The sequence below is a fragment of the Salvelinus alpinus genome, chromosome 26 (assembly GCF_045679555.1).
Source record: "Salvelinus alpinus chromosome 26, SLU_Salpinus.1, whole genome shotgun sequence".
NCBI classification, from domain to species: domain Eukaryota; kingdom Metazoa; phylum Chordata; class Actinopteri; order Salmoniformes; family Salmonidae; genus Salvelinus; species Salvelinus alpinus.
The window spans coordinates 24,878,594-24,893,842 of record NC_092111.1 but is presented as its reverse complement, the minus strand read 5'-3'; the positions used below and the strand labels follow the sequence as shown (position 1 = coordinate 24,893,842).

The following is a 15,249-nucleotide window of genomic DNA, read 5'->3' as shown; positions in this document are numbered from 1 at the left end:
TATGTGACAGGTTAGTACAGTGGCGAACCTATAGGCCTTCAGTGTGGCTAACCTTTTGCCCTTCAGTGTGTGACAGGTTAGTACTAGAGGTCGACCGATTATGATTTTTCAATGCCGATACCGATTATTGGAGAACAAAAAAAGCAGATACCGATTAATCGGCCGATTTATTTAATAAAATAAAATTTAAATATATATAATACACACACACACACATTTTGGTAATAATGACAATTGCAACAATACTGAATGAACAATGAACACTTTTATTTTAACTTGATATAATACATAAATACACACACACGCACATAGCTCTGAAGTGACAATGATACTGAAGAGTCTGCTTAGGAGACAAATACTCTCAACTGTTTGAATAAAAATAGAGTTTAAGTTACCTGTGATGAATGTTGAAAACAAAAACTTTAAATTTCTATATGCAGGAAATCCTATTTTAATAATGGGCATGGTAAGAATTGACAACCAAAGTGCGAGTCATAATTCCCATGACACCTTCTAGCAAAATCTGAAAAGCGGTTCCTTCATTTATTCCATAGGATATTTTTAGATTCACTTAAAATAAGGTCTGTGTTTCGTGTAGGCTTACATCACCGTGCCAATTTTATAACTGTAGATATCCATAGGACAAGGTAACTCTGATCAATATTGGCTAAATATAAGCGAAGATAAAAAAAATTGTAGAGTGGACTTATGAAAATATGTTGACAAACGTTACCTTATCCTAGTGAGATTTACACGGTTATCAAAACGTCGAGGCGGTTTAAGCCTGCACGAAACACAGACCTTATTTGAAGTAGATCAAGACATTTTCTATGGAAGACATGAACGGTAAAATAACGAAGGAACCCCTTTCAAATTCAGCCGCAAGTTATTACAGGAATAATAACGCGTCGACTATTTCTCTCTAAACCATATACCTTTGACTAATCCGGAAACTATCACCTCGAAAACAAAACGTTTATTCCGTTCCGTATTTTATCTAACGGGTGGCATCCATGAGTCTAAATATTCCTGTTACGTTGTTACACAACCTTCAATGTTGTCATAATTACGTAAAATTCTGGCAAATTAGTTCGCAAAGAGCCGGGCGGCCCAAACTGTTGCATATACCCTGACTCTGCGTGCAATGAACGCAAGAGAAATGACACAATTTCACCTGGTTAATATTGCCTGCTAACCTGGATTTCTTTTAGCTAAATATGCAGGTTTAAAAATATATACTTGTGTATTGATTTTAAGAAAGGAATTGATGTTTATGGTTAAGTACACATTGGAGCAATGACAGTCATTGATTGATTGTTTTTTATAAGATAAGTTTAATGCTAGCTAGCAACTTACCTTAGCTTACTGCATTCGCTAACAGGCAGGCTCCTCGTGGAGTGCAATGTAATCAGGTGTTAGAGCATTGGACTAGTTACCTGTAAGGTTGCAAGATTGGATCCCCCGAGCTGACAAGGTTAAAAATCTGTCGTTCTGCCCCTGAACGACAGATTTTTTACCTTGTCAGATCACCCTGAAATCATCCATAAAGTAGCCTACACAATTGCAAAGCACGTGAAATGTATTGACATGGGTGCCGCACACACAGCCAAGTTTCAGCGGAATATAATTTGCAGGCAGCAAGAATGCTCAGCTCAACTGGTTTTGACATGGAGCAGCTCACAGAATAATGACTTCGGTAGCCGGTAGGGTACGAAATACTTTTCAACTTACGCTGTCTACCAGTAAATGCTAATTAAGGTAACAATGGGTACGCAAACCAGCTATTGAAAAAGTTTGGTCCAAAGTGTTGGTTAGTAGGCTATTTGTGATAGCCAATTCGGTCATCATGAGCTGTTTGCATCAGAGGCGTAGGCATGGGTGGGCCTGGGTGGACACAAGTGTGATTTTGAGAGTGAAAAAAACGGGATTTTTCAAACAGGGTGCCTTTTCTTCGCTGGGTGGGCCATTTTGGGGTATTTTTGGCAAAATTTGAGTTTACTCACTTCTCCAGACACCACTGCATAGGGCTGATGGAAAGACCACAGTCACGCACTGCATGATGTTAAAGGATAAGCAGTCCATTCACATTAACATAATAAGCCAGTAGGTCCCAATCATAAGAATACAAAAACACAACCAATAGGCTAAGCATTTCCCAATCGAAATGTACAACTATTACTTCCCATTGCAAAATAAAACATTTTACACAAAGTAACCAGTGACCTAAAGTTTAAATGCAACAATGTTTCACACACAAGTTATTTTCAAAGAGATGGCTAACAGCAGGTGATCTGCAATAAAAAATTCTCAGTTACACTCACCAGTTGATCATTTGAAACTTAACCTTTGCCTTCTATCTAGCATATGATGGCCTAGCTAATGGCTGACTTAAATAGCTAGATTTTATCTCCCCAGAGACCAGCAAAGAAAAATCCTAATTAGATTTTTTTTTAATTCGTTCCTTTCCAACAAAAACTGAAGAGATTAAATCAGAACATAATATGAAAAAATATAATTATAATTATTTTATAAATCCTGAGCCTTTCTCTGAAGGTGTAGAAGGCCCATTGCTCCTACTGTGTTTGGGTTAGTAATAATTTGTACAGTGGCTCTATTTTCCCTCAGCATTTTTTCACTATTCTGAATGTCTAAAGAATCCATATGTTCTTTTGAAATATGAACACAAAAATACTGGACATTTTGAGCTCTTATCATGGTCTTGAATTGGATTTGCATTTTTCTGGTCTCGGTCTTGACTGTGTGTCTCAGTCCCCTTGTCCCCCTCCTCGGTCTTGACTTGGACTCAATTTGCTCCGGTCTCGCTTTAGCTGGTCTCGAACACAACACTGGTAGTAGGTGAATAGTCAATCAGATGATATAAATACCAGAGCCCGGTTGCATAAAACATCTTAAAAGTTGAGGAATAATATTCCCTTACCTAAGGGAATTGTTTAAATGCGTAGCCTAGAGCCCCTCAAATATTTCCTTAGGTAAAGGCATAGTGGTAACCAGAAAGAGTATCTGGTTACCATGGAGACGGCCTGATTCACTTACTAAACGTCTCATCAAAGAGATCCCTTTAATTTTGTAAGATAGCCAAATAAAACTTCTACAATCAAGACAGGATAACCAAATTGCTTCAGAAGATAAAAAACATGTTTCTTGCAGAGGATTGTGCCATGGATTGTGCACCTTCCATCGTTTAGCTAAATAGCTAGCTGGTTGATGTTTTCCTTTTGTAACCCGAGCAGATGAATCAATGTATTTATAAAGCCCTTCTTACATTAGCCTAAAACCTCAAACAGCAAGCAATGCCGGTGTGGAAGCACGGTTGCTAGGAAAAACTCCCTAGAAAGGCAGGAACCTTGGAAGAAACCTTCAGAGGAACCAGGCTGGGCTGGGTGGAGATTATAACAGAACATGGCCAAGATGTTCAAATGTTCATGTAATCACAGTGGTTGTAGAGGGTGCAACAGTTCAGCATCTCAGGAGTAAATGTCAGTTGGCTTTTCATAGTCGATCATTCAGAGTATCTCTACCACACCTGCTGTCTTGAGAGAGAACTTAAATTCACACAGGAGAAATACTTCAAAGAGAGTACTTAAATTCACACAGAACACTGGATAAGACAGGAGAAATACTGCAGATAAAACAGACTGACCCTAGCCCCCTGACACAAACTATTGCAGTATAAATACTGGAGGCTGAGACAGGAGGGTTTGAGACACTGGCCCCGTCCGACGATACCCCCAGACAGGGCCAAACAGGCAGGATATAACCCTACCCCACTTTGCCAAAGCACAGCCCCCGCACCACTAGAGGGAGATAAACAGACCACCAACTAACTACCCTGATACAAGGCTGAGTATAGTACACAAAGATCTCCTCCACCGCACAAGCCTGAGGGGGCGCAAAACCAGACAGGAAGATCACGTCAGTGACACACCCCTCCTAGGGACGGCATGGAAGAGCACTAGTAAGCCAGTGACTCAGCCCCCATAATAGGGTTTGAGGCAGAGAATCCCAGTGGAGAGAGGGGAACCGGCCAGGCAGAGACAGCAAGGGCGGTTTGTTGCTCCAGTGCCTTTCCGTTCACCTTCACACTCCTGGGCCAGACTACACTCAATCATAGGACCTACTGAAGAGATGAGTCTTCAATAAAGACTTATAGGTTGAGAACGAGTCTGTGTTTCTCACATGGATAGGCAGACCATTCCATAAAACTTGAGCTCTATAGGAGAAAGCCCTGCCTCCAGCTGTTTGCTTAGAAATTCTAAGGACAGTAAGGAGGCCTGCGTCTTGTGACCGTAGCGTACGTGTAGGTATGTACGGCAGGACCAAATCAGAAAGATGGGTAATAGCAAGCCCATGTAATGCTTCGTAGGCTAGCAGTAAAACCTTGAAATCAGCCCTAGCCTTAACAGGAAGCCAGTGTAGAGGCTAGCACTGGAGTAATATGATCAAATTTTGGGGTTATAGTCAAGATTCTAGCAGCCGTGTTTAGCACTAACCGAAGTTCATTTAGTGCTTTATCTGGGTAGCCATAAAGTAGAGCATTGCAGTAGTCTAACCTAGAAGTGACAAAAGCATGGATTATTTTTTCTCAATTTTTTGACAGAAAGTTTCAGATTTTTGCAATGTTACGTAGATGGAAAAAAGCTGTCCTCGAAACAGTCTTGATATGTTCGTCAAAAGAAAGATCAGGGTCCAGACTAACGCCGAGGTCCTTCACAGTTTTATTTGAGATGACTGTACAACCATCAGGATTCAACAGAAGATCTCTTTGTTTCTTGGGACCTAGAACTAGCATCTCTGTTTTGTCTGAGTTTAAAGTTAGAACATTTGCCGCCATCCGCTTCCTTATGTTTGAAACACAGGCTTCCAGGGAGGGCAATTTTGGGGCTTCACCATGTTTCATTGAAATGTATAGCTGTGTGTCGTCCGCATAGCAGTGAAAGTTAACATTATGTTTCTGAAGGACATCACCAAGAGGTAAAATATATAGGCAAAACAATAGTGGTCCTAAAACGGAGCCTTGAGGAACACCGAAATTTACAGTTGATTTGTCAGAGGACAAACCATCTACTTAAACTGATATCTTTCCGACAGATAAGATCTAAACCAGGCCAGAACTTGTCCGTGTAGACCAGTTTGGGTTTCCAATCTCCAAAAGAATGTGATGATCGATGGTATCAAAAGCAGCACTAAGGTCTAGGAGCATGAGGATAGATAAAGAGCCTCGGTCTGACACCATTAAAAAGTAATTTACAACCTTCACAAGTGCAGTCTCGGTGCGCTGATGTGGTCTAAAACCAGACTGAAGCATTTTGTTTACATTGTTTGTCTTCAGGAAGGCAGTGAGTTGCTGCGCAACAGCTTTTCTAACAGTTTTGAGAGAAATGGGAGATTCGATATAGGCCGATTTTAGTTTTTATATTTTCTGGTTCAAGGTTTGGCTTTTTCAAGAGAGGCTTTATTTCTGCCACTTTTTTAGTGAGTTTGGTACACATCCGGTGGATAGGGAGCCATTTATTATGTTCAACATAGGAGGGCCAAGCACAGGAAGCAGCTCTTTCAGTAGTTTCATTGGAATAGGGTGAATGACACATTCACCTTCACAAATGCTGTTTACATTGATATCCATACTAAATGAAGCAGATAAGGGATGTTATGGCCACCCTTAACCTTTCACTTAATTTAAGGGGGAAATTCATCTTCGAATGTTTTGTGCAACTGACTTAAAGTTAAGGAAACCTTAAGGGAAAATATGAGGGGAAAACCAGGCCCAGGTGACTAGTCATGCTGAGTATGTAGAGTAGTAGGTGAATAGTCACTTCGACTATATAGAATACCAGATGACTAATCAATCAGTGAGTGTATATAGTAACATGTAACTACTGTAGTCACTCAGGGTATATAGGACCAGGTGACTAGCCATTAAGGCTCTATGGTGGCGGTTTCCCAGACACTGATTAACCCTAGTCCTGGACATAAACGCAAGATTAATGAAGAATCTCCAGTACAAGTTGATTAGTCACTCAGAGTATAATGGAGTACCAGGTGACTAGCCACTTAAGGTATGTAGATTACCAGGTGATTTATCACTCAGATTATATAGAGTACTATGTAACTCGTCATTCATAGTGATACGTTTTATTCAATATGCAATGAACTTGTTTACCACGAGTCAACTCAGAGTGAAGTTAAATTGTTTAATACCAAAAGATGCAACAGCTGAATACGTGCCTTTCGAGTGGCGCAGCACTCTTATATCCAAGCTCCCACCGCCTATACAGTGATACAGTATACTTCAGTAGTTTTCCACTAACATGACACAGCACTTTCCACTGACCCTTATTAAGACAGGTTCATCTGCAAACCATGACCCAGGAGTTGTGACAATCTCAACCGCTGTTGGCGCCACTTCCTCTTATCATCCTGCTGTTAGGCCATGGAGCATCCCTGTGGTTTCCAGTCACAAGCTTTCTAACGGACAGTTCCCCAAAACCACACACACCCTAGTATGCAATAACCTTTTTCTCTACTTTCACTGTAACTCTAACGGTGTCCCGTGTGGCTCAGTTGGTACAGCATCGTGCTTGCAATGCCAGGGTTGTGTGTTCGATTCCCATCGGGAACCAGTGCGAAAAAGGATAAGAGAGTGCTAAATTACTAAAATGTCAATGTAAACTCTATACAAAAATATCCCAGAAACTTAACGAATCATTCTACTTCTCCTTAATCACACAAAGCTATTATGGACACTCTATCAAGAGGCATAGTCACAATCTTACACTCTGACTTCTGTTCAGAGGTTAATTACGTCACATTGAAATCAGTCAGTCACATTGGCAGGTAGGAAATGTATTTAGACTTACTCCACATTTTGTTACCGCCTGATTTCAAAATTGATTTTGACCCATATACACACACAATACCCCATAATGCCAAAGTGAAAATGTGTTTTTCGAAATTTTTGCAAATGTATAAAAAATTAAATACAGAAAACTTTGAACTGAATTCAAATGTAACCGAGTTAAGGAAGATGTGGAGTGAACCCGAAGAAGGGCCTCTTCCCACCAGTCATCGTCAATTCAAGTTCTCTTCCCGAGTCAGTCTTTATTTTGTTGATGGGATAGGTTTCAGAGGAGAGCATAACATTGTATAGGCCCGAGATCAGACCTCCCCAAATCTGCGGGAGCGACAGGATTCCTGCTAATAGTGTGTCAGGAGGTGATTGAGGAAAGGTAAAAAACTGAGAACGAACCAAATTTTGAGCTTGGAAATAGCGGAAAATATTTGATTGAGGCCAATTACATTTAGCTACAAGATCGTTCAAACTGGCAAAGGTCCCATCAAAATATACATTTTTGAAACATACCACTTTCTCTCCCGCCACAAACAATAGCCTGGTCAAGCTTGGAGGGTATAAATAGATGGATGTTACAAATGGGGCTTAAAAGAGAACGTGCAGATATTGTAAAATGCTGACAGTTGTTTCCAGATATTCAGAGTAGAGAGCACAATGGGATTTCAAATCAAATGTTATTTGTCACATGAGCCGAATACAACAGGTGTAGTAGACCTTACAGTGAAATGCTTACTTACAAGCCTTTAACCAACAATGCCGTTTTAGGGGGGAAAAAGTGTTAAAGTATTTACAAAAATAAACTGAATGTAAATTATTATTTTTTAAATAACAAATACTTAAAGGAGCATCAATAAAATAACAGGAGCGAGGCTATATACAGGGTGTACCGGTACAGAGTCAATGTGCGGGGTGACCGGTTAGTCGAGGTAATACAGTGCCTTGCAAGAGTATTCATCTCCCTTGTCGTTTTTCCTATTTTGTTGCATTACAACCTGTAATTTAAATTGATTTTTATTTGGATTTCATGCAATGGACATGCACAAAAAAGTCCAAATTGGTGAAGTGAAATGAAAAAATGTACTTGTTTCAAAAAATTCTGAAAAATAAAAAACATAAAAGTGGTGCGTGCTTAAATGTTGTTTAAAATGGCGGCGGAAGAAATGGCAGCAGTTTTTACCGGTGCCCAACCAATTGTGAGATTATGTGGGGGGTTTTCGCGTTATTTGTAACTTATTTTGTACATAATGTTTCTGCAACCGTATCTGTCGGCAAAAAATAGCTTCTGGATATCAGGACAGCGATCACTCACCTCGGATTAGACCAAACAAAATCTACAACAAGGGCGACGCATAAAACATTCTCCAAACACTCCACAGGGCCGACATCCGGTTATTTGCAAGAGGAAGCGACGCAGGTACAGAGGACAAAGAGCCGGGTGCTTGGTCAGGACCCGGAGAAGGCGACAGGGAAAGCTGCTATTACCGTCAATACTACTCGCCAATGTGCAATCATTGGACAATAAATTAGACATGGTACGATCACGAATATCCTACCAACGGGACATCAAAAACTGTAATATCCTATGTTTCACGGAATCGTGGCTGAATGACGACATGGATATTCAGCTAGCGGGATACACGCTGCACCTGTGCATCTGTGCATATTTGTAAACAGCTGGTACACGAAATCTAAGAAAGTCTCTAGATTTTGCTCGCCTGAAGTAGAGTATATTGTGATAAATTGCAGGCCACACTACTTGACTAGAGAGTTTTCAGCTATACTTTTCGTGGCTGTTTATTTACCACCACAGACAGATGCTGGCACTAAGACCGCACTCAGTCAGCTGTATAAGGAAATAAGCAAACAGGAAACCACTCACCCAGAGGCGGCACTCCTAGTGGCCGGAGACTTTCATGCAGGGAAACTTAAATCAGTTATACCAAATTTCTATCAACATGTTAAATGTGCAACCAGAGGGGGAAAAATTCTAGATCACCTTTACTCCACACACCGAGATGCGAACAAAGCTCTCCCTCGCCCTCCATTTGGTAAATCCGACCATAACTCTATCATCCTGATTCCTGCTTACAACCTCAAATTAAAGCAGGAAGCACCAGTGACTCGGTCTATAAAAAAAGTGGTCAGATGTAGCAGATGCTAAATTACAGGACTGTTTTGCTATCACAGACTGGAACATGTTCCGGGATTCTTCCGATGGCATTGAGCAGTACACCACATCAGTCACTGGCTTTATCAATAAGTGCATTGAGGACGTCGTCCCCACAGAGACTGAATGTACATTCCCCAACCAGAAGCCATGGATTACAGGCAACATTCGCACTGAGCTAAAGGTGCGGGACTCTAACCCGGAAGCTTACAAGAAATCCTGCTATGCCCTGCGACGAACCATCAAACAAGCAAAGCGTCAATACAGGGCTAAGATTGAATCATACTACACCGGCTCTGATGCTTGTTTTATGTGGCAGGGCTTGCAAACTATTACAGACTACAAAGGGAAGCACAGCCGAGAGCTGCCCAGTGACACGAGCCTACCAGACGAGCTAAATCACTTCTATGCTCGCTTCGAGACAAGCAACACTAAGGCATGCATGAGAGCATCAGCTGTTCTGGATGACTGTGTGATCACGCTTTCCGTAGCCGACGTGAGTAAGACCTTTAAACAGGTCAACATACACAAGGCTGCGTGGCCAGACGGATTACCAGGACGTGTGCTCCGGGCATGTGCTGACCAACTGGCAGGTGTCTTCACTGACATTTTCATCATGTCCCTGATTAAGTCTGTAATACCAACATGTTTCAAGCAGAACACCATAGTCCCTGTGCCCAAGAACACCAAGGCAACCTGCCTAAATGACTACCGACCTGTAGCACTCACGTCCGTAGCCATGAAGTGCTTTGAAAGGTTGGTAATGGCTCACATCAACACCATTATCCCAGAAACCCTAGACCCACTCCAATTTGCATACCGCCCAAACAGATCCACAGACGATGCAATTTCTATTGCACTCCACACTGCCCTTTCCCCTCTGGACAAAAGGAACACTTATGTGAGAATGCTATTCATTGACTACAGCTCAGCGTTCAACACCATAGAACCCTCAGATTAGGGAGACAAATCCATTGTTATGCTAGCATCTGGGGTTTTAATTTTGTGGATGGTACATTCCTCCTCTTTCTTAATTTGCCAAGCAAGCATTTTCCCTGCACTTTTATCTTGCTCAGCATAATGTTGTTTGGATTTCAGGGCAGCTGTCTCTGCAGAGGGGGTGTTTATTATGTTCTATTCAAGATTGAAAGTGTTCAGCTGTTGAAGGGTGTCAATATTTCTATCTAAACTATGTTTTCATTCTAAGTTGTGGATTTAGAATGTTCTAGTATTTCTAATTCTGTATTGGTCTTCTTTTTCTTATGTGAAGAATAAGACATGATACAACCTCATAAATTCTTTAAGAGCTTCCCAGACAGTTGGGCGTACTTCATTATCTACATTTATTTCCAAAAACATGTCTATCTGTGTGTTGAGATATGAAGTAAACTCCTTATCTCCAAGTAACATTGTGCTGAATCACCATGTCTTTGTTATTGGCATAGGAGGTTTAAGCTTATACATGAAGGACAATGGGTTATGGTCTGTAATTATTCCAGGAAGGCATTCACATTCAGAAACAGTCAATTAAATAAAACAGTTCATTCTTAAATATGAGTTGTGGACATGTGAGTAATAAGAATATTATATTTCAGTTTGATGTTGTATTTTTTTTAAATGAAACAACCAAATGTTGGCCTTTTACCAGGTCGGAATGTTTTCGCATGAATTGTTTATTTTCATAAATTTGGTAGCCTATGCAACAAACCAAAAAATATTCTGCCCATATGAACACATTTATTTTAGGCCATAACCTAAAGAACAGCTACATGATTTAATGAAAAGCAGCAAATAGACACAAAATTGTTTCACATTCTTTTTAATAAAAAACAGAATCAGGCAATGGGCTACACCTTCAGTTTCCCCGCCAAATAGGCCTACAAGGAAACTCGGGGTCTGTATGCAGTGTAGTACCTTCCACAATAACTTTTAATACATGTAAGCCATAAAACCAGATTACAATCAACTGGTTTCTAACAACCAGATACAGAGGTCTTTTTTCATGACATCACGGGAAAGACGTCATATTTTGGTTGTCATCTGGTTAGACATTTTTCTGGTTGCTAAAACGATGCTGACAAAACGTATTTTCAAAGTCATTGCAACCAGTTTTGCTCTCTGTGTAGTCATAACCTATGAGAAAACACTACTCTAACAGTATTGTTATTTGTTTTTAGAGTAAGAAACCTTTTCCAATGATATGAACACCAGTCGCATTTACCTATGTATATTATGTGTGTGCAAGGATGTCATGTTTTGTGCACCTTTTGTGTAATGTTGATTTATTGTGAATGCTTGTGGGTCGTTTGTGTCAATTCCGCAAACATCACACCCACCATCTCAGATTGTTCTGAAATCTCTTCTGTAGTTAGAAACAGATAAGATTAGCATTCCTGCTACATTATTTTGTTTAAATTACATTTGATCTCTGAGAAATTACACTAATTGATTGCACCCAAATTGGCCATTTTAATTTATAGGATTCCTATAATATTCAATAAATATAGTACCTAACATCCTATTTTGACCAAACTTCTTCCTAAAAATGAGTAAAACATGAGGAATAAAAACAATTGTCAATGCCACCCACATACCCCCCACACTCCGTGCCAATCCCACCCCAACAACCAGTATACAGTATCAGTTTTCTGTTTGACAAGTAGTATGGAGTTGTAGCTCTGAGTATTGTTTCTTCATACTATAATGTATTCCCAGTGAATTTGGTGATGTTTAAATAAATTAGTCGTTGGAGTTGTTAGTACATTCTGATATTACCAGGTTCTGACTACTAGATGGTGCTGTTTCTGCTATTAGGTTTTGAAAAGTGTGAAGGATCCTCCCCTCTCAATGTTAAAGGGATAGTTCACCAAAAATCCTAAAGGACGTATTGGTTTCCGTTCCGGTATTCAAATTTTTGCCCTTCATATCCAAATAATTCAGGATGATTTGTAAATGAAGCGTAAAAATTAGAATATAGGTTGACTGATTGACTGATATTAGATCTCTGCCACAAATGCAAAAAAGGTAGCGTTTTGAAACAATGGGCAGGTAAACAAAACCAACGCATGGATTGCTGTCATAACTTTTCCATAGACAGCACCATCTAGTGGTCAGAATCTGGTCATATCAGGATGTATGATGGGACATAAACCTAATAACTACAATGACAAATTTCTCTGAACGGGGAAAATAACTATGACCAAATACTGGGATGAATAAATTAATAAAAGTATGAATAAACAATAGTGCGAGTCGCAGCTCTATATTTATTTCTTCTATTTTTTTAACTAAGCAAGTCAGTTAAGAACAAATTCTTATTTACAATGACGTCCTAGGAACAGTGGGTCAACTGCCTTGTTCAGGGGCAGAACGGCAGATTTTTACCTTGTCAGCTCGGGGATTCGATCTAGCAACCTTTCGGTTACTGGCCCAACGCTCTAACCACTTGGCTAAATGCCGCCCGTATACTACTTGTCAGACAAGGAAAATTATACCGTATACTGGTTTTTGGGGTGGGATTTGTGTGGGGGGTCCGTGAGTGGCTTTATAACATTTTTGGGGATTCCTCATGTCTTACTCATTGTTAAGTACTATATTTATTGAATATTCTATGAATATTTGGGTGCAATCAATTAGCATAATTGGTCATAGATCTAATTATATTTCAACAAAATAATGTTGCAGGAATGCTAATCTTATCGGTTTCTAACTACAGAAACAATTTCAGAACAATCTGAGATGGTGGGTGTCAATCCTCTTTCTTGTACTTTTGAGTTGGAATGACCGATGTGGCGCGAGTATATACAATATATGGACTTATGTTAATGTGCATGAGTGTCATCATTTAAGTGTGTGTGTGGTCTGCCTGTGTAATGTGTGTGTTGTGTGGGCATGTAGCCTGCTTGAGTAACGTGTTTGTGTCCATTGACAGAGGTCGCTGAAGACAGTGATTGTCCCCAAAGGGAACCAGCTCCATAGGAAGTTGAGGAGAGCTGCCTTGAAGCTGGAGAAGACCATGGGATATGGAGAGGCTGAGGTTTGTGTGTGTGTGTGTGCGTGCGGGGGGATGACGGAATATACAGTGCATTGGGAAAGTATTCAGACCCCTTCACTTTTTCCACATTTTGCTTTATTCTAAAATCGATTTAAAAAAAATACTCATCAATCTACACAACAATACCCCATAATGACAAAGTGAAAATGGTTATCTTTGAAAAATTTTGCAAATGAAAAAAAATACATACCTTATTTACATAAGTATTCAAACCCTTTGCTATGAGACTCGAAATTGAGCTCCGGTGAATCCTGTTTCCATTGGTCATCCTTGAGATGTTTCTACAACTTGATTGGAGTCCACCTGTGGTAAATTCAATTGATTGGACATGATTTGGAAGGGAAACATCTGTTTGTATAAGGTCCCACAGTTGACCGTGCATTTCAGAGCAAAAACCAAGCCATGAGGTCTAAGGAATTGTTCGTAGAGCTCCAAGACAGGATTGTGTCAAGGCACAAATCTGGGGAAGGGTACGAAAAATGTCTGCGGCATTGATGGTACCCATCATCAAAGTGGCCATCATTGTTCTTAAATGGAAGAAGTTTGGAACCACCAAGTCTTCCTAAAGCTGACTGCACTGCCAAACTGAGCAATCGGGGGAGAAGGGGCTTGGTCAGGGAGGTGACCAAAAACAATAGTGCGAGTCACTGTGACCGACTGATGTGTAGACTGATGAGAAAAACAAAATGTGGAAAAGCTGAAGGGGAATGTATAATATGTATAGTATGTACAGTTGAAGTCAGAAGTTTATATACACCTTAGCCAAATACATTTAAACTCAGTTTTTCACAATTCCTGACATTTAATCCTAGTAAAAATTCCCTGTTTTAGGGCAGTTAGGATCACTGGTTTATTTTAAGTATGTGAAATGTCAGAATAATAGTAGAGTGATTTATTTCAGATTTTATTTCTTTAATCACATTCCCAGTGGGTCAGAAGTTTACATACACTCAATTAGTATTTGGTAGCATTGCCTTTAAATTGTTTAACGTGGGTAAAATGTTTCGGGTAGCCTTCCACAAGCTTCCCACAATAAGTTAGGTGAATTTTGGCCCATTCCTCCTGACAGAGCTGGTGTAACTGAGTCAGGTTGTAGGCCTCCTTGCTCCCACATGCTTTTTCAGTTCTGCCCACAAATTGTCTATACGATTGAGGTCAGGGCTTTGTGGCCACTCCACATACCTTGACGGCCACTCCTTGATGGCCACTCCAATACCTTGACTTTGTTGTCCTTAAGCCATTTTGCCACAACTTTGGAATTATGCTTGGGGTCATTGTCCATTTGGAAGACCTACAGTGGGGAGAACAAGTATTTGATACACTGCCGATTTTGCAGGTTTTCCTACTTACAAAGCATGTAGAGCTCTGTAATTTTTATCATAGGTACACTTCGACTGTGAGAGACGGAATTTAAAACAAAAATCCAGAAAATCACATTGTATGATTTTTAAGTAATTAATTTGCATTTTATTGCATGACATAAGTATTTGATCACCTACCAACCAGTAAGAATTCCGGCTCTCACAGACCTGTTCGTTTTTCTTTAAGAAGCCCTCCTGTTCTCCACTCACTACCTGTATTAACTGCACCTGTTTGAACTCGTTACCTGTATAAAAGACACCTGTCCACACACTCAATCAAACAGACTCCAACCTCTCCACAATGGCCAAGACCAGAGAGCTGTGTAAGGACATCAGGGATAAAATTGTAGACCTGCACAAGGCTGGGATGGGCTACAGGACAATAGGCAAGCAGCTTGGTGAGAAGGCAACAACTGTTGGCGCAATTATTAGAAAATGGAAGAAGTTCAAGATGACGGTCAATCACCCTCGGTCTGGGGCTCCATGCAAGATCTCACCTCGTGGGGCATCAATGATCATGAGGAAGGTGAGGGATCAGCCTAGAACTACACGGCAGGACCTGGTCAATGACCTGAAGAGAGCTGGGACCACAGTCTCAAAGAAAACCATTAGTAACACACTACGCCGTCATGGATTAAAATCCTGCAGCGCACACAAGGTCCCCCTGCTCAAGCCAGCGCATGTCCAGGCCCGTCTGAAGTTTGCCAATGACCATCTGGATGATCCAGAGGAGGAATGGGAGAAGGTCATGTGGTCTGATGAGACAAAAATAGAGCTTTTTGGTCTAAACTACACT

At 40.5% G+C, this 15,249-nt stretch overlaps 1 protein-coding gene across 3 annotated transcripts in view; it reads left to right on the top strand.

Moving 5' to 3' along the window:
- Window positions 1-15,249, top strand: part of LOC139555019 (uncharacterized) — a 104,037-nt gene that overhangs the window by 55,177 nt on the left and 33,611 nt on the right. For all 3 annotated transcript variants that reach the window (XM_071368400.1, XM_071368398.1, XM_071368399.1), the window contains one exon: window positions 12,970-13,074. In XM_071368400.1, coding sequence (XP_071224501.1) covers window positions 12,970-13,074 — 105 coding nt within the window. The remainder of the gene's footprint in view (window positions 1-12,969; window positions 13,075-15,249) is intronic.